Genomic DNA, 26,373 nt, shown 5'->3' with positions numbered 1-26,373 from the left:
CCTTCCAACTCTACAATTCTATGATTCTATGACTCCGCTCATCCTAAACCCTTCTAGCTGACTTTTCATCCCTCTGCCACACCTCCTTTCATCTGCTCCTTCCCTGTTGTCTTGTCCTGCTGGCTTCTCCTGGGCCCCAGTGCTGACAAATTTATTCCCCTCCCTCAAAATCCACTTGCCAATAATCTTGCCCCACTTATTTAGTGCAGTGAGGCATCTGCTCATCTATAGTGGCTTCAAGGCACATTTGGTTTCTCTTCTGAATTAATCTGTACAGTAATATAATTCATACATGGATTTTATATGTATGTACATAAATTGGTGGTGGTGATGGTGCTATTACAGTGTTTGGGGTGTGGGGTGTTTGTTGTGAGTTTCCATTTATTTATGGGTTAATTCGCAGAATTAAAACATCAGGGGAAGTTAGGAAAAACCCGGGGCTTTTTGTTATTTCACTTTTAAAGGTCATGGTTTTGTGTGGAAAGCAATGAAAACTGAAGATAAGTCTCTTCCGTGTGGATTAACAAATATGATTTCTGTGTCAATATTAATTAGCGGCAGGCTATTAAAACATTGCACTGCTTTCCTTAAATGTAAATCTCACCACATTTTACATCTTAAGATTCCTTCCACTGGTGCTGACAGAAACCCTAATTAAGACTTATAGGTGCCATTTCTTAACATAAAGCTATCCCGTAAAAAGGGAAATATGCTACTGTGTGGTAGCTGGGGGGAACGGGAAGGAAAAGTGAAATATTGAGCAATTTCCTGAATCTCTTCAGCAAGCTAAATTTCAGCCATAAACATGCATTTAACCCAAGGAAGCGAACACCTTCATGTTTTCATCAAAGGGGCCATGGATAGAACCAGTGCAGCAATTCTAATAATAGTTATGATTTCAGGATGTTTACCTGGCCAAGCACTACTGTGATGATTACCAGCAATTATAACCAGGCTTGCATATATTCCATTATAGTAGAAATAATGACATCTGTACCCAGGCAACCAAAATTGTCTCTCTCTCTCTCTCTCTCCCCCCCCCCCCACCCCAATTTGCCTTTAGGTATCTGATCTTTTCAGAGGCTTTCGTTCTCCTGTTCTTGTCACAATTGCTGCTGTTGTTTATTTATACATTCATCATAACATCTGTTCGTTTGTGTGTGTTTTTAAAAGCTTCGCACATGGCTTTGAGATTTAATGAAATGTGCCCTGGGATCCTACATGGAACAACTTTTGGGGTCCCTCCATCTCTCTCAGTGCCACATTTCCTCAGGTAGCTGTGCTGAGACAGAAATGCCGGTTTCGCAAGTATCATGACGGCATAAATTAGTTCTGAGGGAACAAGGTCCTGGACTGAGAGGGGAAATTCACAGAGGCAAAGTTCCCAGAGCTCCCTGTGATGAGGGATTGACTGTTGAACCGCTCTGGGAATTGTAGTTCTGGGAGAGGGAAATGGGGGTCTCCTAGCAATTCTCAGACCCTTAAAAAAACTACAGTTCCCAGGATTCTTTGGAGGGAGAGCTGTGGCCTTTTAAAGTAGCATCACAGCATTTTAAAAGTATGGTGTGAATGTGGCCCTGGAGTGTGTGATGCCAGGAGTGTGGTTAATTCACAGTGAATTAACCCTTCTTCAAAACAGGTCTACTAGTATTCAAAAATGGAATACTATTTATAGCTTGAGAGTTCTGTTTCTCATATTATAAAAAGCACAAGTATTTATTATGTTCAGGAAAATTCCAGCATAAGGGGAAGGACAGGCCCACTCACCACACAGCACAGCTCACTGATAATTGAACTTTAGCCCTGATCTGATTTTGGTTGAGGCTACCCTCATAGCGTAGTTAACCTATGGGTTGATCTGCCCTTGCTTGGCACAAGAAAACCTGTGTCCTCTGTGCCATGAGGGTCACCTGCCTCTCCCTGGTTGAACAACAAAGTGAGAACTGAATTCCCTTGGTTCCAGTGCTTCTTTAAAATCTACTGTTCAAAACTACAAGAAACGTAATAAAACCGACCAAGAAATCTTCCTGGCACCAAATGGGCGAGTACATAAATTAAGGAGATTAATTGCACCATGGTTCAGGCACATACTCATTATCATTAACAAAGAGAAATGTGTCCAAATTTAACAAAAGGGAGGATTAGTATTGTCTTCCAGACAGCGGGAAATCAAAACCATCAAGGAGATTTTTTTGGGGGGGGGAGTTTAAGCCGGTGTGACAAATGGAGCTGAAGCGGCTTACCTTCAACGCAGGAGGGCTGCGCTCTTGTTGTGCCAGCCACCTGACCTGGGAAGCAGGAGCACTTGACCGTCTGCGACCGCTCTTCAATCCTGTTCTTGTTGCAGCACCGATGCACTGCCACCACTTCGCACGTCCCTTGCTTAACTTGGTGGTGGCCTGTTGACGACAAAGGGACGTTGTGCTGAGCCAACTGCGGTTGGTTACCAAAGGCACCCTGTTTGTTTGTTTGTTTGCTTGGAGAAGTTATATGCTGCTTTTCACCTCTGCCACAAATTATCAAAGCAGTTTACATGGAAAATGCAGTGAGTGGGGTCCCGTGAAGTCACTGTGGAAACAGAACAACTTCGGCTCATTCAATTCCCTCCCTGCCCCGAGCCACACACTTCCTATCTGCTCTGCAACTTCCCTCAACCCTCCGGAGAAGATTTTGGGAGGTAGACGGGAATGCAGGGAAAGGGAAAATGTCACTGCATGAGCAGACATCATTCTGCTCATGCAGTGACTGTTGGATTTAACCCACCATAATCAATAAAATCCAGTTATTAAAACCAAACTGGTGTGGGGTGGGAATACATAGTCAAAATCAGAACAGCAAGAATGGGAGGAAAAGGTGTTGGTAAACAACTTTGTTTTTCACCTCCAGAAGAAGCCACCCAACATTTGGGATCTCTGTTGGAGTAGGCACAGAGTAGGCAAAAAAACCTCCCCCCTGTTGTGTATGGGAACCAATAGGAGCTGTTCAACCACCTTACAGGGTCCGCCTCCTGGCGCGACCTAGCCAATTACAGACGAGCTTGGTGGGTGAACACTCCTATAGGAAAACCCCCTAAAAAAAAAACCAGTTTAGTGACAAATTCTAGGCAATCTTATCACAGACATGCCCACACTGACACTCTCAGATCTCTTTTTGACAACCAACAAAACCATTCATAGGAGCAATGTGATTGGAATTCATGGCACAACCCCCATCACTAACCTCACAGCATTGAACAGCCATACATCTACTCAGAAGTAAGTCCCACTGAGTTCAGTGGAAGGAATGTATGATAAAACATCGTATTAAACGGATGTCTGGCTTGGTTAAGCCAAAAGCATTGCTTGCTTTTGTTTTGTTGCGTGGGCGTCAAATAAAAGCACTTCCTATCTTATGCGCAAGGAAGTTCTCCCTTAGCGCAGCCTCCTTCCAAATATGTCGCTAGTTAGTCTTGCTAGCATCCTGGAGTTGTTTGGGTGAGTGCACCGCTGGATAACTGTGGCAATGTCCTTTGTTGGGTTTTTATTCTTGCCTTTCATTATACAAACAAAATGTCAAGGCCCCCTAACTGTCTGCTCGCCAAGGAAACCGTAATGAGAGCTAAGTACTTAAGGCAGCCTCCCCATACCCACTCAGCTGAAAGTGAACTCCAAAGTACTGTACTTATTTCTGAATATCCATTCATGGGAGTGTGTAATAAGCACTGAAAGCCTGTTCACACTTCCCTGGGAACAAGCATCAATGAAATCAATGGAACTTACTTCTACATAGGAATCCACTGTAGTGGAATGTACATGCACCGGGCTTATCTACATTTCTGCTTGTCCCATGACTAGAAAGCATGAGTCCAATGTACAGTGGTGCCCCGCTAGATGAATGCCTCGCTAGACGAAAAACTCGCTAGATGAACGGCATTCGTCTAGCGGAAGCTGCCCTGCAAGATGAAAAAGTCAATGGGGCTGCCTCGCAAGACGGAAAAAATTTTTTTTCATCTAGCAAAAACCGCTATTTGCATTGGTGCTTTGCTAGACGAAAAAATCGCTAGACGAAAATACTCGTAGAACGAATTATTTTCGTCTAGCGAGGCACCACTGTAATGCCAATGGCTCTCAGTGGCCTGTGTTGTTTCTTAACTTGGTGAGGTTGTTTTTGCAAAAGCTAGCTCAGGAACTCCTCTGCAGTTGGTATTTCTCTCTTCACGTCCCAAATAATCAAACTCCTATCATTTACAATTTATAGGGTTTTTAATTTCTATAACATCTTATCTTATCTTATCCAGAGCCTAGGGCTTGCCGATCAGAAGGTCGGCGGTTCAAATCCCCGCAATGGGGTGAGCTCCCGTTGCTCAGTCCCAGCTCCTGCCAACCTAGCAGTTCGAAAGCACGTCAAAGTGCAAGTAGATAAATAGGTACCGCACCGGCGGGAAGGTAAAGTGTGTTTCCGTGCGCTGCTCTGGTTCACCAGAAGCGGCTTAGTCATGCTGGCCACATGACCCAGAAGCTGTATACTGGCTCCCTCGGCCAGTAAAGCGAGATAAGTGCCGCAACCCCAGAGTAATTCGCGACTGGATTTAACTGTCAGGGGTCCTTTTATCTTTATAACACTAATATTAATCGCATGGCAGGGAAGGGAAACAACTTGCCCAAAATAATGCAGGGTTGTGCCATTCTGGGATTTAAACAGAGATCCAAGGCCAAACCACTGCGATCCTCTGCCTCTATAACTTCCATATCTGTAATAAGGTGTGATCTGTTAACTGGCATGCAGACCAAGGTTGGTGGGCTGAAAGCTATGCAAGGGGAAATGTAGTCTTCCGTTTTCACGCTGAATAATGTATTTTTTAAAAATGTAAGATTTTATTCCACCCTCCCCTGCCCCCACTGTACTTTTAAACAAAATATGCTACAGCTGCGAGATGCATAATGCATTTTACAGGAAGTTGGGAAAACGTTGATCACAGCATAAAAGTGTCTCTCACAGCCACTGTATTATGTTTATTGGCAGGCTGTGTGTTTTCATGGAAGCGCCTGATACCTAAGTAATAGCAATAAAAGGGCTCCATTGGGAAACAGAGGCAATGTAAGTTGAGAAATGAGTAAGAAGAGATCACGGCTGCATCCTTCTCTGTTCCGAAAGATCAATCCCTAAAATCTTCCAGCGAACACTTTCAAGCGTTAATAAACGGAAGATTAAAATTGTGCAAACAATAACAACAACATGACTATCAAGAATGGATGTTGTTATGGAGACTGGAGACTATTCTGTTAGGCAGATGGCTTTCTCATAGTCAAGGAAGACTGGCTGATGTTTCCTCAGTAGGAGCTAATGGAAGGAGATGTTTCCTTGATTCCTGAGAAGTGTCCTGAGCGTTCTTCTTTCAAGTTTTCAGGTTGTAATCCCCAGTTAGAGACTCTTACCTTGCAGAGGACAATCCTCTGTTTGAATGAGTTCTTTATTTGAAGGGTTGACCAAGGCAAATCTGGTTTAAAGGTAAATAACCATAAGATGGGGGGGGCCTTGGAAGTTCCCCCATCAACACCTAGAAAGCGAACTTAACAGGAACACAGGCCATCTGCTCACATTCTTCCCCAGTATGGAGTGATGTAATGCTCTTCTATTTAAATTACAGTAATTGCTTTGAAATTTTAATCAAGACATATACAAGCATATACAAATTTTATGAAAACCTGTGTCCTCTTTTGTCCTCTATTTTGGCGAAGCATTCCAATTTGTGGGAGAGGGGGATAGATGCGGAAGTGGCATCTTCCAAGAGTTTGGAAAAGTGGCACCCTCCGGTTTAGTTGATGGGGCAGGGCAAGTCTGAAGGAGGTTGCATGTCAGCTTCCAAGAGAGAATCAGAGACAGGGAGTTTTATAGCAGTCAGCTGGCTTTAGGTGCAGCACCTTCAAGGTTGCTGCCTGCTTTTAGGATTCTGCTTGCTTCCAGCAGACAAAAATCTGTTTATATTAAGTAGGTGGCGCTGTGGTCTAAACCACTGACCCTTGGGCTTGCCGATCAAAGGGTCGGCGGTTTGAATCCCCACGACAATGTGAGCTCCCATTGCTCGATCCCAGCTCCTGCCAACCTAGCAGTTCAAAAGCACGCAAAAAAGTGCAAGTAGATAAATAGGTATCACTCCAGCGGGAAGGTAAATGGAGTTTCTGTGTGCTGCTCTGGTGTCAATGTTCCATTGCGCCAGAAGCAGCTTAGTCATGCTAGCCACATGACCCGGAAAAACTGTCTGCGGACAAACGCTGGCTCCCTTGGCCTGAAAGTGAGATGAGCGCCGCAACCCCAGAGTCGTCTGCGACTGGATTTAACTGTCAGGGGTCCTTTACCTTTACCTTAAGATGTTGCTACAACCCAATGAGGTTTGCAGCACTCCAAAGGAAAGTAAACTTATTAGAGTGCCCCTGGGATGCCACCAGTGAGGAAAGTGAGGAACACATAACAATATTAGCCATCTCTCCCCCCCCCCCATTTACGCACATTCTACTTGCACGTGACCACATATAAGTGGTGCCGGGGGGTGGGGGGTGGGAATAAATAGAATCAAGCCAGGAAGTGATGGGAGAGAGCTGGAGAGTCCTCATGGCTCATGTGGAGACTCTCCCCTGAGCCCCAAGATAACATCAGTGAGGGTGGAGGAAGCCCCAAGGAGACCAGAGATGCAGTGGGGTTTGTTTGGGCTGCTCAGCCTCCCTGATAAACTGCTGACATATGAGATAATGTAGGAGCAGCTGCTTTCCCCCACTGCCTCCAGCCATCTCCAGACCTTAAATTCTATATATTTTGGTCTGGACTGGAGAGGCAGCTGGAGAGCAGAGAAAAATGGATATTTAGAGGCTTTACACAATTTTGCTTATGCCCACAGGGGCCTGGGACGTAACCCCCGCATAAGTGGGGGACGCCTGTATTTAAAAATAAAAATAAAAATTGAGAGCCTCTGGTCCTGTCCTAATGAACCTCAAAATCCATAGGGACCTCCGGACACTCAAAGGGGGTATGAAAATATAATTACAATGAAACATTAGTGCTGCCTAGCTTAGAAGATCTTATATGGTATCATGTATCAGTTTTGGAAGATCCTATTTAAGTGGAACTGATTTCATTGTTAGAGATTATCCATACATCTGTATTTGTGCTTGTCGTGATGTTATGATAGTGCCCTGCTTGCTAAGCAGTGTAACACACAAGGCAGGAAGTAGTATGGCACCACCGTGGCAACTTGAACAAGCTGGGCTGTATATCTTCTTTCACCGACTTCTCTAAAATGGTATTGTACTTCTCATATGAACCACAGCTTCTAACATACGAACTGGGTCTTAGTGTGCTTGTGATATGATACGGGGTGGGGGGGGTGTCAGTCTGGATGAAATCCTGTATCTGAGGATAGAATGTAAAAGGAGAAGCTTGCCAAACCAGTTCCTTCCTCCAGGTAATGGCTTGGCAGGCCAGTTAAGTGCTCATCAGCATATCAAAGAATGAACTAAGTGCTGGTGCTCTCCAGGAAAGATGGGAGGCCCTAACCCCCACTCTCCTCACTTGGCTAGGGGCTGTGGGATCCTAGGTAGAAGAACAATAAATAGCCAGAGCTGTTGCTAGGTGTGATCCTTAAAGCAGGCTGAAGGTGCAGAGAGAGATGTGTTTGCTCTGCGCTGGAATTGGGAGCTCTCATGCAGGGGCGTCGCAGTGGGGGCGGAGGGGGCGGGGGCCCCGGGCAGCGCCCCTGCTGGGGCTGACACATGGGGGGCTGCCCTGCCCACTGGGCTTTTTTTCTACAATTTTTTTTTAAAATTCTTTTTAGGCTATTTTCGGCACCTCCCTCGCTGGCCGCTCCTGCGGCTCTGCCCCGGCAGCACCCAAAATAGCCCCCGCCCTCCAGCGGCTTTTCGCGGGCTGCAGAGGCTCCAAAAGCCTGTGCCCAGCACCCCCCGGGGGCGGGGCGTCGCCGTGTGTGCGTGCGTCATGACGCACACGCCACGATGCCCCGCCCCCGGGGATGCCGGGCGGGAACTTGGGGAGCCTTTTTGGGCTGCAAAGAGTCCCGAAGCCGCTGCTGTAGCACCCCCTTTGTGCTACAGCAGCGGCTTCAGGACTCTTTGCAGCCCAAAAAGGCTCCCAAAGCCCCTGGCCGGCACCCCGCGGGGGCGGGGCGTCGCCACGCGTGCGCCCCACCCCCGGCCGGCGCCCCATGGGGGCGGGGCGTCGCCGCGCGCGCGTGTCATGACGTCATGACACACACACACACGGCGACGCCCCGCCCCCAGGGGTGCCTCTTGGCTTCCCGCCCCGGGCAGCCAAGGGGCTAGGAACGCCCCTGCTCTCATGGATACCTTAAGGGGAAGCAAGATCTATGGGGGTGTTAATGCTATACACATTATGCTCAGGTGGTATTGTTGTTGTTGTTGTTCAGTCATGTCCGACTCTTCGTGACCCCATGGACCAGAGCACACCAGGCACGCCTATCCTTCACTGCCTCCAGCAGTTTGGCCAAACTCATGTCAGTCGCTTCGAGAACACTGTCCAACCATCTCAACCTCTGTCGTACCCTTCTCCTTGTGCCCTCCATCTTCCCCAACATCAGGGTCTTTTCCAGGGAGTCTTCTCTTCTCATACTGTTGTTGGCATCCATCTGTCTCAAGACACAATGGAGTGTACCTTCGGAGATGAAGTCAAACTGGTGTGTTAGCAGCACCGAAGTAACCTCTCTGGTACACAGTCCTGGGCAGTGTGTGTGGAGGTCCTGGGCTGCCCAGTCAACAAGACCCCCATCTCAGCCTTACTGATGTAGTCCTAAGGAAAGCAGAGCAATACGTTTGGCACCAGCTTGGCTGCAGGAGTTGCTTGAAGGAGGCAACTCCTTAGCCCTTTCTTCTTCTGAAGATATCCCACAAGACGGCAGAGGTCTTCCTTCTCCTAGATGGGCTACCCTCCCAGGTTGACAAGCCCCATCTGCCCCTCACCTCCCTCTACATCATGTGCAGAAACCGCCTTCTTGACCATTGAACCTACTATCGGTCTCATCCACTCTATCTGCCAGAGCCTGTCTTTGTATGCAGGGGAAGTCCCTAAATCACCAATGGTTTGAGACCCATTTGCTACCCTCACCTGATTTAGCCAGCCAGTTAAAGCAGTTTCCTGGGGTTTGTTCGCTGTAGTATGCTGACAGCTTCTAGGAGCCACAGGGGAGAGCTGAGTGTAGGGTGGGGACCAAAGGCGGACAAACTACCCCAGAAGGAGCATGGTGTGTCTCCCGCCAGAGGTACTACCCCTCCCCTAACACCACATTTCCCCTAAAGATACCCATGATCTTCATTCCGAGGGAACTGGATCCTGAAAAAGCACTTGTAACCCCCAGGATCTCTCGCTGCTCAGAGACTGGGGAGCTTATTGATAAGGTTGGTTGGGCCATCATTTATTTTAATTTTTTCTGCAGTGGGGTCAAATATTCCATTGATTGCTCCTATTCTCCTCTCAGAAAAGCCTTTAGAGCAAAATTTGAGTAAAGCCATTGTTCTTGGTTTGCTTGCAGAGGTCACTGAAAAAGCTTAAGACTGGCTATGAGATATGTGCCATTCAACTGATTCACCACTTGGGCAATAGCTCTCCCCCACCCTCTGCCAGCACCAACCTTACCTACACATGCATTTTGGTATCAACACAGATATATACTATGATCACTGAGCACCGGGTAAATTTACGGCAGGTATTGTATGAAATTGAAACAACTCACATTGAAAGCTAAAGTGCAGATAAATTACAGCAATGGGAGCATTGTGCCTCACCACAGAGCTGAATGCTGGAAGATGACAGCTGCGGTCTCACATAAGTCAGAGGCACTTCAAAACAACTGTCTACAGAGAGTAATGTGGGGAGGGGAGAGAGAGCCGGTTGGAGAAACTAACAAATGGAGAACTGCAGGAGACATGCCAAAAGGGATAAAACAAGATTTCATTGGCTGGGTCTTATCTGCGGTATGGCATGTGGTGTGTCCTATCAGGGCATTCAGTTGACAAGAGTACAAGGAAACATGTGAGGAGAAATTCATCCCACTCTACCAATCTGAGCAATAATATCTACACTATACACTTAAAGCAGTATCATACCACTTAAATGGTCGTGGTGTCCCCCAGAGAATCCTGGGAGATGTAGTTTGTGAAGTCTGCTGAGAGTTGTTAGGAGGACCCCCCCCCCCAACTCCCTTCACAGAACAGCCAATCTCAAAGTGGTTCAGCAGTCAATCCCTCTTTCCAAAGAACTCTGGGGATTGTAGCTCTGTCAGGAGGAACAGAAGTCAACTAACAACTCGTAGCAACCTTAACAGCTCCCAGTGTTCTTTGGGAGAAGCCAGGACTGTTTAAAATGGGATGATACGGCTCTACATGTGTCGTGCAGGTGAAGCCCCAGTCCAGTAGGAATGATGGAGGTGCATGATTGATGGTGGTAATATGTAGTGGTGTTGTGGGTAGCAGCAGTGCTGGTCATTGTGGGGGTGGTAGGCATGGCGATGGGCCCATCTAAGACCCTGGGCTTGTCAGGAGGTGCCCGTCCATGCCAACTCAACACAAACCCTGTCAAATACCATTTTTTCCCATTTTCGGTAAAGACACAGCCAGATCGCCTGAGCAAAGAAGTTTTGCCAGAGAAGAATCAACATGGCTTCTGCAAAGCTCTGCCCCATTTCACTAACTTCTTAGAGTTCACTGAGAGTGTTAAGAAGCATGTGGATACAGATGATCTAGCAGACATTATATCCTTCAGCTTTCAAAAGGCTTTTTGACAAAGTCGCTCATTAAAGGCAGCTCAACTTTATAAATGGTTAAAGAACAAGGAGCAGAGAGTAGGAATACAGTTGTCACAGTGGAGGTGTGCTAAGTTGTGGGAACTGCTGCTTTTCAGCTTGCTCAGGAATAACCTAAGCTTCAGTGAGATGGCCAAGTTTGATGCTACCAAATTATTCAGGGTGTTAAAAACAAAAAGGAGTTCAAAACACTCCAAAAGGATCTCTCCAAACTGGGGAAATGGTCAATCCAAAGGGAAATGAGGTTCAGTGTCAGTAAGAGTAAAGTAGGGACCACAAACAAACAAACAAACAAACAAACCCAACTTTAGCTACATACTAGCAGGCTCTGAACTGGTGATGATAGACCAAAATCTTGGGGTAGTAATGGATAACTCAATGGAAACATCAATCGAGTGTGTGGAGCTCTTGAGGCTGTGGAGGACAGCTTGACAACAATGTTGATTCGGCCTGTGGCAGATGCAGAAAAGGCCAACCCCATGCCAGGAGTCATTAGGAAAGGGAGGAAAAATAAAACTGTTGGTATTGTAATGCCTCTACACAAATCCATGGTTTAATTACACTTGGAACACTGCAAACAGTTCTGGTTGCTTCATCTCAGAAAGAATATTTTTGAGCTGGAAATGGTGCAGGGAAAGGCAAGCAAAATGGTTAAAGGGATAGAGTAATTCCCCTATGGGGAAATATTTCATTTCTGGCTCTCTTTTTATTTATTTAAAACATTTCTATCTCTCCTTTAAAAACTCAAGGAAACAACAACAAACTTACTATAAGGAACAAAATACAAAAAGGGGCAAGGCAGCCATTAGAACAAGTAGACATTGTCCAGGGATTTTTTTGAAAAAAACTGTTCAGTAAAGCAAGTTAAAACACAAATCAATGGAGGATCTTAAAACCATTTGTATTCCAAAAGCCCTGCTAAACAGAAAGGTTTTATGAAGGTTATTAATGAGGAGATGAAATGAGCACTGCTCAACTGGGAGCTCTAGAGTCACTCATTGTCATGGTGGGCTAGTTAGTAAAAGCTAGCACTTGGCTACCAAGCTGTCATTATTTGCAGTCGCCCCTGGTTGGATGATTTTTCATGTTCGCTCTTTGATACTTTGATGTAGTGAGCAAGCCCAGAGTCGGCACAATCGCTCTTCATGCCTTTGTCTCACCCATGTTCAGATTTCAAAAAAGGCCCTGTTCTGGATCTGGAGAACTGCTTACAACCTTTGAATGCCAAAAGCCATCCGTTCAGCAAACAGGCTAGCTGCCAATGTCGGCTACCTGTTTTGCAGCCTGCAGTCAAGTGCTCCAAGGCAGAGCGTTTCAAAAAGAATGAACAGAAAAGAAAGCTGGTGGGTTTCCTCTCCCGCCCATTTGACACCCAATCGTTTCCCAAGCAACAAAAGCTTCCAGCTCTTTCTTTGAATGGCACAGCTTTACTGCAGAAGGAGAGGCCAGCTCATGAATAGCCTCAAAGCAACTTGTAATCAGTGCACCACAACTCGGCAAGCTAGTGCAGCTGAGAAGTAGGAATGGAGAAGATCATAGAAAGTGAATTCCGTGAGATATCAGGGAAGGATAGAAAGTGGAAAGCGCTCGCTATAAATTCGCATGTTGAAGAATAAAGTCCTTAAAATTGGGTGGAATGCAGTGTGCTCTTGGTTAACCTCTTAAATGGTATGACACCAGTGGCGCTCAAAAAGTTTATAGTGCCCAGTGCTACAGCATTCCAGTAAGCTGAAAACAGGGCTTAGTGAGCTGGGAGAATCTGTGAAATCCAGAATCTTTGTGGAAGAGCATCAAGAAGGAGCATAAAGAAAAAGTTTGACAGGGACGAGGTTCCTAGCATGACAAAGGTGTGGAGATTTTATTTATATTTACCATGTGCTTGTATTATAGGTGGAAAACAAATACCGATCCACTTTGCTACCCTTCATGCTGAAAAGTGACAAGCTGAGGAAACCACCTGCATCTTACAAGCAATTTATTGGTGTGGAATCATAAGGGTGCAATAAACTAGAAGTGTATTTGAAATCAAGGTGTGCGACCTCAAGTTCTGGTAATGAGAGACCCAAGAAGTTAACTAAATCAAAACCATGACCTTTCATATGTACCAGCAAAGGAAAACGCTGACAACACAGGAGCAGATTGTATAGCACACTAAATTCTTTGGTGGGTGTCAGAGGCCACATCTGTATGGAGATTAAAGTCCCCTGAAAATAAGTAGCGTGGGTGACCTTAGATCAGATACGAGCCAAAAGCTTCACCAAGAAAAGGAGCACAGCACTGGACTGGAGTGGTCGATTAATCAAAGCGGCTTTGACAGTAGTGGGTGCTCCAAGCAGGCAAGGTGGAGACTTGTTGTATACAAATAGAAATTGGGTGGGAAGTGACCCATAAGAAATGAAAAATAAAACTAAGGACATATCTGCCAGCTTAGGTCAGCTAGAACTTAATACACAAGTAGGTATCTCTTTTGTCAGGGTGCCGGGAGCTGGCCCAGTTCCAAAATATGCCCTGTACGTGTGACATCCATTCCTACAATGTCTTGTGATCTTATTTCAAGGTTCCAATGCCTTTATTTTAAGGTGGGTAGCCGTGCTGGTCTGCCATGGTCGAAACAAAATAGAAAATTCTTTCCAGTAGCACCTTAGAGACAAACTGAGTTTGTTCTTGGTATGAGCTTTCGTGTACATGCACACTTCTTCAGATACACTGAAACAGAAGTCACCAGATCCTTAAATATAGTGAGGGAGTGGGGAGGGGTATTACTCAATCTCCCAGGACATTCTATAAAAGATCTCAAAGTAGCTGTCTTAATACAAAGAAATTTCAGAAATGGACTGGAAAGAGAAGTGGCTGAATTGCAACTAATCACCAAACTTAGAACCATGGAGAAACCTGGTCTGAACAAAGACATTGGATTCTTATCTCATTATACTTAACAAAGCTATCTTTAGCCATCTCACCCCTTGCCTTTCCCTGCAAGACTAATTGCAGCCGTTAAGAGTCGTCAACAGGTTTTCCACACCTATCAGCTGATCACCCATTCCCACCACCCTCTGAGTAATACCCCTCCCCACTCCCTCACTATATTTAAGGATCTGGTGACTTCTGTTTCAGTGTATCTGAAGAAGTGTGCATGCACACGAAAGCTCATACCAAGAACAAACTGAGTTGGTCTCTAAGGTGCTACTGGAAAGAATTTTCTATTTTGTTTCGACTTATTTTAAGGGTTCAGTTTTATTCATCTTGGACATTATTGTATACAAGTGACAATGCAATTCTGAATAGAGATAAGCGTCATGATTTGTTTAGTCGTTTAGTCGTGTCCTACTCTTCATGACCCCATGGACCAGAGCACACCAGACACTCCTGTCTTTCACTGCTTCCCGCAGTTTGGTCAAACTCATGTTGGTAGCTTCGAGAACACTGTCCAACCATCTCGTCCTCTGTCATCCCCTTCTCTTTGTGCCCTCAATCTTTCCCAACATCAGGGTCTTTTCCAGGGAGTCTTCTCTTCTCATGAGGTGGCCAAAGTATTGGAGCCTCAGCTTTAGGATCTGTCCTTCCAGTGAACACTCAGGGCTGATTTCCTTCAGAATGGAGAGGTTTGATCTTCTTGCAGTCCATGGGACTCTCAAGAGTTTCCTCCAGCACCAGAATTCAAAAGCATCAATTCTTTGGCAATCAGCCTTCTTTATGGTCCAGCTCTCACTTCCGTACATTACTACTGGGAAAACCATAGCTTTAACTGTATGGAACTTTGTTGGCAAGGTGATGTCTCTGCTTTTTAAGATGCTGTCTAGGCATTTTTACTAATCTCTTGGGTCCTAATGCTTACTCTAAAAGCACAGGAATGAAGGGTGCAGGGCTCTTTGCTATGTAGTTTCACCATGAAGCCCTTATGCATTTATTATGATTCTGAATCTGTTAATGTGTTTAGTTTGGTTTTATACTTGCCCCTATCCCTAAAGTTCTGGGATGGATACAACATTCCAGAAGGCAATAATATAAACTTTAACCTCTATGGTTTGTATCCTCTTCCCACTAAGTAACCATAACCAATCTCAAAATAAAATAAAATAAAATAAAATAAATTCTTCCAGTAGCACCTTAGAGACCAACTCAGTTTGTTCTTGGTATGAGCTTTCATGTGCATGCACACTTCTTCAGATACACTGAAACAGAAGTCACCAGACCCTTATATATAGTGAGAGAGTGGGGAGGGGTATTACTCAGAAGGGTGGTGGGAATGGGTGATTGGCTGATAGGTGTGGAAAATCTGTTGACGACTGTTAATGACTGCAATTGGTCTTACAGGAAAAGGCAAGGGGTGAGATGGCTAAAGATAGCTTTGCCATGTATAATGAGATAAGAATCCAATGTCTTTGTTCAGACCAGGTCTCTCCATGGTTTTAAGTTTGGTAATTAGTTGCAATTCAGCAACTTCTCTTTCCAGTCTATTTCTGAAATTCCTTTGTAGTAAGTCAGCTACTTTGAGATCTTGTATAGAATGTCCTGAGAGACTGAAGTGTTCTCCTACTGGTTTCTCTGTCTTGTGATTCCTGATATCAGATTTATGTCCATTTATCCTTTGGCGTAGGGTTTGGCCTGTTTGTCCAATATAGAGAGCTGAAGGGCACTGTTGGCATTTGATTGCATACACAATGTTAGAAGATGAGTAATTAAATAGTCCTGAGATGGTATGTTTGGTGTTGTTGGGGCCAGTAATAGTGTTGTCCGTGTGTATGTGGCAGCAAAGTTGGCATCTGGGTTTATTGCAGGCTCTGGTACCAGTGCCCATGTTAAGTCCTGTTGTTGTATTATTGTGGGTGAGGAGTTGTTTAAGATTGGGTGGCTGTCTGCAGGCAATGAAAGGTCTTCCTCCCAGAGCTTGAGAAAGAGAACCTGTAACCATAACCAATCTGTTCACATACCTCTCTCTAAGGCCACCAAATCTCTTTCCTTTAGAAGCACAAACCAAATTTATGCGGCAATACTAGGGCTTCTGGATGTCCCGAACCCAAAAATATATTGGATCTCATATCAGGGAGCGAGTTCCACCACCGGAGAGGGAGATGAAATGTCTGATACCCTCTCTCCTGTTGCCTCAGAGACCTCGCTTGCCTTGTCTTGGCAAGTGCCCAAGCTCTGATCATGGTAGGAATCAAGGAAGTGGGGGTATCACGGTGGTTCAGGGGTATACCAGGGAAAGACCAGGAAATGGTTTGGATCAGAAGGAATGGTTTAGAACAGCCGCACATGTCTCTAAACTGGACAGAGATTTTCCCTGGTGGTTTTTTTTTTTTAACCTGCAAAACAGGTGGAGAAGAATGAAAGCACTCACCCACCCTCACTTCCACTTTGCCAATGGAAGTTCTGGATAAAATGGTTCACTTGCTTCTAGTAGAACTGCATCTGAAATCTTTTTGTATTACACCTGAGAAAGGAGTCCTAGCCTGTCGGAATACGCTACACGGATCCGCTATAGGATCCACATTTATTTGTTTGTTTGATGAGGTTTTCAGGAACTACTTTGGGTATTGCTACGCGCAAAAGCGAAAGCGAAAGTAAGAATGAATGGTTTGGTTCACCAATGAGATTAATCCGCCTTTATTTTATAGTTCCGGTCATTTTCAAAGTTATTAATGAGCGTTAAACTTGCTTCCCGCCTTTTTGGAGGGCAGCAACAGTGATTTTATTGGTTGAGGCATTGATCATGATGTCACGTTTGTTCCTAAATAAAAGGCTGAGGCTCCCCGCTTAGGCACGTTCAGTTTGGGTTAGTCAGCCACGTTCTTCTTTAGTTGGGTTTTAGTTGAAGTCAAGTTTAGTTTAAGGGATTAGGAGCGGGCTGGATGGGTTGGATGGGTTTTTCTTTTAGTTAGAGTTAGATCGCGGAAGATCATTCGGTTTAGCCTTAGTTAGGTTCCTTTTAGGTTTAGCCTAGGGCTAGGCTTGCGGAAGATATTTCGGTTTTAGTTTTATTTAGCTAGCCTCGCGGAAGATTGGGCGCGCAGGGACTTTAAGCTTAGGAGAACTTAGCTTAGGGGACGAGCCTACGCGGGTTCTGCCGAAGCCACTAAAGATACAACCGGTGTCTGTCTTCCTTTGGGGTAAAAAAAGGGGGAGTAAAAGGTTTAAAGTAAAAAATTTAATTTCCTTAAGTTGGTCCGTCTATTCAGAGTCAGGGTATATTCTATTTCTCGAGGCAACATTTCATTTAGAAGGCAACTAAGAACTCATGCACCTTCGGAGTCATCAATTGGCTTACTCAGCTTCCTTCGGATTGTGAGACTTGGCCGGCGCCCGTGCCCAAAAGCACGTGGAACGCTGGCCGCTTTCCCCGCAATTGGTACCTCGTGCATGAGCAGTCCAAGTTTGTGCACGAGGAGCTCCAGCACCCAAACCCCGACACTAGCCGCTTTATGATCTCATTTCTTTCTATCTTGAGCCACACATCCATTATTAAATCCCCTTCATTTTGTCCCCACTGCCTCTCAGTTCATCCCACTCAGCTCTACCCTTGAGCCCATTTAAAGCCATAAATTTTGAACCAGGTATCTAGGAGACCTGCCTTGCCCATGATATGGGGCACTGCCCCTGAGGTGTATGTGGCTTGTGTTAGAAATTGGGCTTTTAGTGTCTCAGTTCCAGCTCTTTGGAATCTGCTACCAGCCTAAATTAGACAGGCACCTAGCATAGTGGTGTTTAGGTGCCCACTAAAGACATTTTTGTTTAGGAAGGCTTTCTGTGAGGTATAACCCAGTCATTTATGGAAGATCAAATTTCTATTTGATGAAATGTTTTCTCTTTTTTTAGAATTTGTATGGATGGCTTTATTGGGTTAGAGCTTGTTGAATAGATTTCATTGTTCTTAGAGTTTGTGTTTCTGTGTTTTATTCTATTTTCACCCTGTAAATCTCTTCCTACAGCTTTATGCCATAAATCAGTCTATAAATTTGTTTAATGATGAAGATGAAGATGATGATGATGATGATGATGATGATGATGATAATGATGATAATACATTAAATGGCCACTCTGCTACTTAACCCTGCAAATCATCCATTTTAAAAGTCCTGGGACAAAAGGATCAAGAGATGAACAAGTAAGAATTGAGTATTATCTATAAACAAACCAGTGGAACATTGGCTCATCTGAGTACATGCATTACCTTTTGTATAAGGGGAGTTGACAAATGCTTTTGAGGGAGGGCACAAGGACATGACTGAGCCACAGAAGTCCCAGTATTAATTAAAAAGATAATTCAGTGCATACTTTGTAACACTAGAAGTTTGATTTGATCTCTTCTCAAAATGGGATTCTTTCGAGAATAATTGAATTCATAATGGAATTCGTAATGGAACACGCCGCCTCCAAGATGTGCTTCTTGTGCAGACACTGCAGGCGAAAAAAATGTGTGCTAAAGTCGCACCAAATCAAGATGAATGGTAGCAAAGATCAGCACAAGGGAGCCCATAGTTATTCTTGATTTCTCAAGAGGAACAACATGAGCAACTGCTCTCTCTCTCTCCTCGTTCATCAAGAACGATGTGATAATCTGCAAATGCATTTTATAGAACTGCAAAGGCAGCAGAGGTGGCTTCGTCGAGAGCAATCTACTTTGTCTGGAAACAAGAAATGACATTTTAATATGAGAGGCATGCATTAAAATCTAAGATGACTGGACTGCCGGAAGATGTTTCAAGCAATCAGGCTGGCTTAATGTCCTGGGTGGAGGCTATCAAGTGCTTCTCAGCTAGTCATTAATCCTCCGGAAAGGCCTTCGGCCTTGAAGATGCTGTTTAATTACTTTCAGAGTTTTGCTCATTTTTATAGCAGGCCTTACATCGCTTTTAACAATTGTCTTGGGCTTGTTCAGATGAAACGGATGAGAACAATATCCCAACTGTTCCAAGTTTAAAAATCCACTTGTTTACCATAAAATAATGACCCATAAAGTCTAAACAGCCCCAAAACTTTTTTTTTAAAAAAAGAAATCTGAAAGAACACTTTCAAAGGTTTAATATTGCCACCTTGCTTGCATGGCTATTCAAAGACTGAATGCTTATATATTCCTTTTCATGCAGGCCCATGTGTGAAGATGCAAGCGGAGAGGAAACGAACCTTTCTCCTTTATTGCCGTTCTTGAATTATGGCTTTAAAAACATAACTGGCATTTTACATTCCACTGGATCCCATTCTGCAGCCATGAATCAAGAGCTACATAAAATCATCATCAGAGACAGATAATGCTGCAAGACTCATAAAAGCAGCCCACAGTTTCTCACGGGCTTATATTAGAATCCGTGTTGTAATGTTATATGGCTCTGAAGTTTAATTTACAAAGTGGCCAAAGTTACAGGGTTCCCGTATTTGCTCCTGGACAAGGATCTGATCAGGTGACATCCAAAGGAAGGTCACGATCAGCTGTTCCTCTTTGGGGTTAAAAGCAGGGGTTGTTAACCTGTGGCTTGCATGACCAGTGGTCCGGGACAGAATCATAGAATTGTAGAGTTGGAAGGGACCTCAAGGGTCATCCAGCCCCCTGCAATGCAGGAATCACAGTTAAAGAATCTCTAACAGATGACCATCCAACCTCTGTTAAAAAACTTCCAGTGAAGAAGAGTCCACCACCTTCCAGATGATGGGAGCTGTAGTGCAAGGGCCATGGGGCAAGCTGGCCAGCCAATGGGGGCATTAGTCCAACAACAATTTGACAGGCCACAGCTTAGCCACTTCTGGAGCAAAGCGCAGAGCAGCTGAAAGGCTTCCTTTCCACCCAACCTACCTAGGGCTCTCTTCTGCATGAGTAAAGAGAGAGATTTTGAAAAGCAGTATTTTTAAGGGGTACGAGATACAGTTTGTCACAGGCAAACAGTATTCTGTGTCGGGTCGGCTGGGGGCTAGGACGACCCCCAGGCATATGACAGGAACATTTCCAGCCCGTCTCTCCCATCAGGGTTCAGCATACAGCTCTAGGGAGTTCTGACAGCCTTCTCCGACGATTTATAATGGCGCATGTCTTGGAGACACTAAGCACATATTCAAAGTCCAGCAGAGATAAACGCAGACTGAGCTAGGCTGAGGTTGTAAGCACTAAAAGCTACTATAAGGCAGAAAAGAAAACATGTCTCCTTTCCCTGGAGAGAAGTCCGAAGAAGAAAAAAACAACAAACAGAAACAGAGTACAGTAAACATCCACTCCCATGATTCCAACAATTGGTGATGGAATGCATAACACAGACATGTGATAAACCAATCCTACACAATATCTGCATAGTGAGAGGAATAGAAACCCAACATTCTGCAGTATAACTCCACAAACATAAGAACATTAGGAGAGCCTGCTGGATCAGGCCAATGGCCCATCTAGTTCAGCATCCTGTTCTCACAGTGGTCAAGCAGATACCCGTGAGACACCCTCAGCACACCCTTCCAGCAATTGGTCTTCAGAAGCATTACTGCTTCCGAACATGGAGGTAGAACCCTCCTGCAAAACTAATCAGTTCTAACCAGAGACAAATTCACAAGTGATCAAAGTAAATTCACCCAACTGTGTCACACAGAATGTTGATGGGAAATTTCACTTTGCCTTAGGAATTTGAATTCAAACCAGAAATGTGAAATGTTATCCTCAAAACAAAGCGCTTAAGACATGCACTTCTTGGATTCCTTTGATTTGGCATGGATCAAAACTTCATAAATGGTTAGCCATCAATTAGTGTGAAAAGCTCAATACTACGGCAATGTTAAATCAAATGCAAAAATTCTACAAATTTTTGAGGAGCATTTTTTTGGGAGGGGTGTGTGAGAAATTTAACGTCACCTATAGTTTATAAACCACCCTTCTAGAATGGCTGGTATAAACGAAGGTTGATCTGGAAGCTGCAGCCTGAGGGAAACCCAGCAGTTTGACCGTTAACTGGAGCAGCATTGTGAACACAGGCAGTTGTTTATCTCTTTGACATCTGGAGGGAGGGTGTTCCACAAGGCGGGCGCCACTACCGAGAAGGCCCTCTGCCTGGTTCCCTGTAGCTTCACATCTCGCAGTGAGGGAACCACCAGAAGGCCCTTGGCACTGGACCTCAGTGTCCGTGCAGAACGATGGGGGTGGAGACGCTCCTTCAGGTATACTGGGCCCTCCTGGCTGTGTCACAGCCTGCAAGAGTCCACTTGACTTTCCATCTGTGGGGCAGGGATTTGTGCTGTGGCAGCTGGCACGTGGAATCATCTCCGCCTTGAAATAAGGCAGGTGCTAACTCTGCTGAGTTTCTGGCACCTTCTAAAAATGCATTTATTCAACTAGGCCTCCAATAATAAGCTGCTGAGAATTGTGCAGCTACTGCAGCTGTGGCAGTATTTACTGTAATTATTGGATTTTTATATTTATTGTTGTGGTTATATATTCATTCCACTTATTGCCAAACAGGCTTCTAGATGGTTAACAAAGTATAAAAAAAACAGTTACGCAAACATTAAAATATGAACACCCATAATTAAAACAGGCAATAAAACAATCCAGCTGAAACAACATAGCAATTAAAACAGGAGGCTCAGTTCAAGGGAGTGCCTGTGTAAACAAAACCCAGCAGAATGACAGTACAGATAGGACCTTTCACATTTCAGCAGGGAGCATGTTCCATACCATGGATATTTATATGTTGCAAACTATCTTGGTTTTGTTTGTTTTTAAATCAAGAGTGGTATAAAAATGATTTTTTTAAAAGGACAAGTTTTAGAATTACAATATTACTTATAATGGTGATACCTTGGAAGAAAATAAATTATTTTTCTCAGGTTGACAAGGGCACAGACCTATTTCCTCCTCCTTTGAAAATCCATTCAATCTAACACATACATATTAGACAGAAATCCTTACGAGGAACTTCAGGTAATTTAGGTGAGAAGAGAAGCGCCTGAGGCGAATTACAGAATTCACTGCCACAAGATGTGGTGATGGCCTCTGGCTTAGATGGCTCTAAGCAGAGGCTCTAAGCAGAGACATTACCTTGCCGACAAAGGTCCGTATTGTTAAAGCTATGGTTTTCCCAGCAGTAATGTATGGAAGTGAGAGCTGGACCATAAAGAAGGCTGATCGCCAAAGAATTGATGCTTTTGAATTCTGGTGCTGGAGGAGACTCTTGAGAGTCCCATGGACTGCAAAAAAAATCAAACATATCCATCCTTAAAGAAATCAGCCCTGAGTGCTCACTGGAAGGGCAGATCCTGAAGCTGAGGCTCCAATACTTTGGCCACCTCATGAGAAGAGAAGACTCCCTGGAAAAGACCCTGATGTTGGGAAAGATGGAGGGCGCAAGGAGAAGGGGATGACAGAGGATGAGATGGTTGGCCAGTGTCTTCGAAGCGACTGGCATGAGTTTGGCCAAACTGTGGGAGGCAGTGGAGGATAGGGGTGCCTGGTGTGCTCTGGTCCATGGGGTCACGAAGAGTCGGACACGGCTGAACGACTGAACAACAACAAAGAAGAGACCTATTCATGGAGGAAAAGGCTATCAATTACTGCAAGGAAAATGCCTGTACACCACTTCCAAGACCAACAGCACCATGCCTCTGAAAACCAGTCACAGATGAATAGCAAGAGAAGGTCCATCAATGGCCCCTAGTTGGTGGCCTAGTTCTGACATAGCAGGAAACCATGGTTTCCTGCTCTGTGCTTGCATGAGCACTGGGTTTGCATACTTCTCCATCCTGTTGCTACCTCTTTGTTTTTGGCCACAGGAAGTACACCTATGTTTAAACAAACTATAGCTCCCCATCACTGAAACCACAGCACAATCCTGGTGTGTTCTCAATTATTAGCATTAAAACCACAGTTCAGATGCAACTTGGAAATGCTCTTTGTTTAAAATCAGAATCAAAAGATCCTGATATCTTTCTTTGATACACACAAATAAAAGAACAGGTGAAAGACAGTACATGAACCTAAAGCTAGACTGGTGGGCTAAATGTTAAGAGGAGTTTGTCAGGTTTGGGGAACTTTTGGTTTCCCTTGAAATCAACAGGCTCTCTCACTGGGTGGAGTCCCCACCCCCACGCACAAAAAACCTGCTGTGACCAACAGGAGGGATAGAGATGAATGGGAAGGATCATTAAATAGGTAGGGCACAAGAATGAGGCCAAAAGGGCAACTAGGGTTAGATTAAGGGGCAGTGCTGCAGGAGTTAAGAAATTGGCATGTAAAAGCTGGACATTAATATACAGAGCCCTGCACATTGTCCTGCTTGCATTGTCTCAAGCTTTACGAACACCTCTTCCTGAATGTGATTAAAGGTGACCTGATACAATGGACATTATTCCGCTATCTCTAGAAATATCTAATTAAAATGGCTATTCTCCACACAAATAAATATTTCGCTTACTTGGAAGTTTGTCTTGGATTGCCTCGTTAAGGAATAACAGGTTCTTGTTAATATGGCAGAAATGCTTCTCAAAGCCACAGGAATCTTCAGGCCATAAAAGTATTGCAAAGGTAGCTTAGCAATTTACAATGTGTTAGTTCTGAATGAATAAGTAAACAAATGATAGACTTTAACACATAGTTTGCCCTGAGAACTGGAGAAGCAAGAGGAAGAGCACTCCAACTCCTGCCATCTGCCACAGGATCAAGGGCCACTGAGAGGTCATACCCTCTTCCCTCCAAGACATCATGGCAAGGGGGAAACCATCCTGGTCCAACACATCATCCAGAAAGTGAGAAGCTGCTCCAAATGCCTGTTCTCCTGGGAATCCAGAAGTGAGAGGAAGGAAACTCTAGCCCTGTTCACGCTTTCCTTCCACATGTTGACTGAATACGGAGAAAGCAATGGAATCACACCTATTGGAGCTGGACCTCTGATTTCTTTGGGTGTACAGCTTTATGTGCACATAAACGCACATGCTGTGGTATGAGACAGAGTCTTGAGAATTAATCCATTGCCCCAGCCCCACATGTTGAATGCTGAACATATGCTGCAGAGAGCCTTCTCTATTTGTGTAGGCTCTGCAAGTTATTTACTATCCCCAAATAATTATGGTGCGTGTGTGTGTGTGTGTGTGTGTGTGTGTACTGTACTGAAGAGGGCTACTGAGACTGACATGAATGACATGAAGTCCTAGAAAGCAGTTACCAAACTGTCCGCCACTCAGTCCCATCACCCAGTCTAAGAAAGGACTTTATTTTCTCCATACCTCTTCCCTGCCTGCATCTTGCAAGCTTCTCTATTTCTCTTACTCCTGGGCAACAGACAGAGGTGTAGGAAGCCGCTCGGGTACCTGGAGCGGCAAACATGACGTGCACCCAGGGGCGGGGTGTCACTATGTAGTGCGCATGTGCGACATTGCCATGTACGGCGCATGTGTCGCTACGTAGTGGTGCTGCGCATGCACGGTGCGTAGCGGGTTACCGGTGGCGCCACTCCAGCACCGTACGGATGGTGCCAGGATCCTCTGCTCACGGCTGCAGCCGCGGAGGATCCTCTACATGTGGCTGCAGCCACGAGCAGAGGATCCCGGCACCATCCATATGGTGCTGGAGCAGCACCGCCGGCAAACCGCATGCCTTGTCACCCCCAGAGACATGGCATCGGGAGCGCACCGCCCCCCCTTGGTACGCCCCTGGCAACAGAGAGCTTTACATTCTTTCTATTGCATGCCTGTGCACCTGCTCTGATGGTGCTGCCAAGGTATTGGCAGCCTGGCAAGCAAACAGGCCATGGAGATGACTCCAGCGGTGCAGTTCCCAACCACAACCTTATCCATGGGGTGGGAAGGAGGAGATGTGAACATTTCTCAGCCCTGCATCCAAAGATTCACAGCTCAAGTTATGAAAACGGCTATAGCTTCCATCAGTGCCAAAGCTTCAACTAATCAGTCAGTCCTCCACTTGAGGTGTATCAGATGAAGCATTACTCCCATGTACTGTATTGTGTTCATCACACATTCAAGAGAGGTGACAGTATCCCACATATGTACATCTTTCAAGCTTTTCAAGATTGATGGACATTTTCAAGATTGATGGATGTGGCAGGATATTGTTTATTCACACACACACACACACACACATCCATGCAGAGTGAGAGAGAGTGCTATTATATCTTAAGTCACATTATTTTTGAATATGTTAGAAAATAATCTTTTTACGCCTTGATCTCCGAACTCGCTACATCTCCTAACTTGCAGCATCAATGCTTAAGATGGGATGCACTAACCATTGTGTTGTAGTCGCACTAATTACAATGCACTAATGATTTCATATTAATATTGTAGAGATGCTATGCTATACCCCAAAAACAGGTACGCTGTCGAATATTTAGAACGGGTGTGAAATAAGTCCTACAGCATCTGTCATATTTTTACTATTCATAATCTAAAAGTCATTTATTTTTCTTAAAGCTTCAAAACCCCATTAACATAATTGCATATATTTTTATCAGTCAATTTAAAGACCATGTCTGGCTTAAAACTAATAGCTTTCTCAAGACTTTTTACATGATGCCTAATTTTTATATAACTTATACATATACAAACACGCGTGCATGTGCAGTGCCTTAAAACATCTTCATTTACATATTGTTTATCAGCTTGTTTATGTTGCACAGACCAAGAAAAGAATTTGATAGTTTTCATTCCCATCCCCCAAGCTTGGATTTGGGTGTGAAGAGATTAAAAAGTGTTCATTTCATTTAACAAAAAAACCTCATGCATATAAGACATATTATTAGAAATAATGTTTTTATGATAAGAAAGGCTCTTGTTATATGTGTGTGTGTGTGTGTGTGTGTGTGTGTGTGTGTGTATTTGTCTGGGTTGTGAGATTGGTGGCAGATCAGCAGATGGCCTGAGGTTATCATAAATATGTAAGTTCCAGGAAATGGCCTTATTTGAACAGCGTCCAGAAAGATAACTGCGTGTATTACCAGCACGGCTAACACACAAAATGCTTGACCAATGCAGGAAAACAAGATATGTCATGTTCTTCACTTAAATTTGAAACCTCGATGGGCAGCTTGAGCTAAAGATGTTTCTCTGAATGCCAGCTGCCTGGGACTGCAAGTGGGGAGATCTTCCTGTTGTCATCTAGTTAGCCACTGTAAAAACAGGATACTGGACTAGAAGGGCCTTTGCCTTGATCCAGCAGAGCTCTTCTGAAGTTCTAGCACACATCAGCGTTTTTGAAGTCGAATTTGTATGGAAGAAGGGATGGTGGAAGAAAAGCTGCATTGAATTTACTGCTAGGGTGGAGTCACTGCCGAACTGTCATTAACCCCACATGCCCCTCGGGTTGTTTACAGGAGTGGAGAGTCAGACTTTTAGAGATGAGAGTTAGCACAAAACATCTCCTTGCTAGTCCTTCTCTGTTTTATGTGCACCCATAGCCCGGAAACAGATGGAAACTTTAAACAAAGTGGTGCTGGGTGTAAAAATCAAGGCACCTGCAACCAATCACAAGTGACACATTCCCTGTACAACACAAGTCTTCCGGAGACTTACTGGAGTTGTCAAATTACAGACAAAGCAGTTCATTTCCTGCCACCCAACTCCTGACCCAAAAAGATATGAACACCGAATGAACG

General features: G+C 44.6%; 1 protein-coding gene across 2 annotated transcripts in view; it reads right to left on the bottom strand.

The window, feature by feature from the left end:
* The window catches only part of TAFA4 (TAFA chemokine like family member 4), a 122,352-nt gene that overhangs the window by 13,201 nt on the left and 82,778 nt on the right, over positions 1-26,373 (bottom strand). For both annotated transcript variants that reach the window (XM_033142574.1, XM_033142573.1), the window contains exon 4: positions 2,244-2,399. In XM_033142574.1, coding sequence (XP_032998465.1) covers positions 2,244-2,399 — 156 coding nt within the window. The remainder of the gene's footprint in view (positions 1-2,243; positions 2,400-26,373) is intronic.

The sequence above is a fragment of the Lacerta agilis genome, chromosome 2, assembly GCF_009819535.1.
Source record: "Lacerta agilis isolate rLacAgi1 chromosome 2, rLacAgi1.pri, whole genome shotgun sequence".
NCBI lineage: Eukaryota > Metazoa > Chordata > Lepidosauria > Squamata > Lacertidae > Lacerta > Lacerta agilis.
The sequence above is the reverse complement of the archived record's forward strand: the minus strand, read 5'-3'. Positions and strand labels throughout refer to the sequence as shown.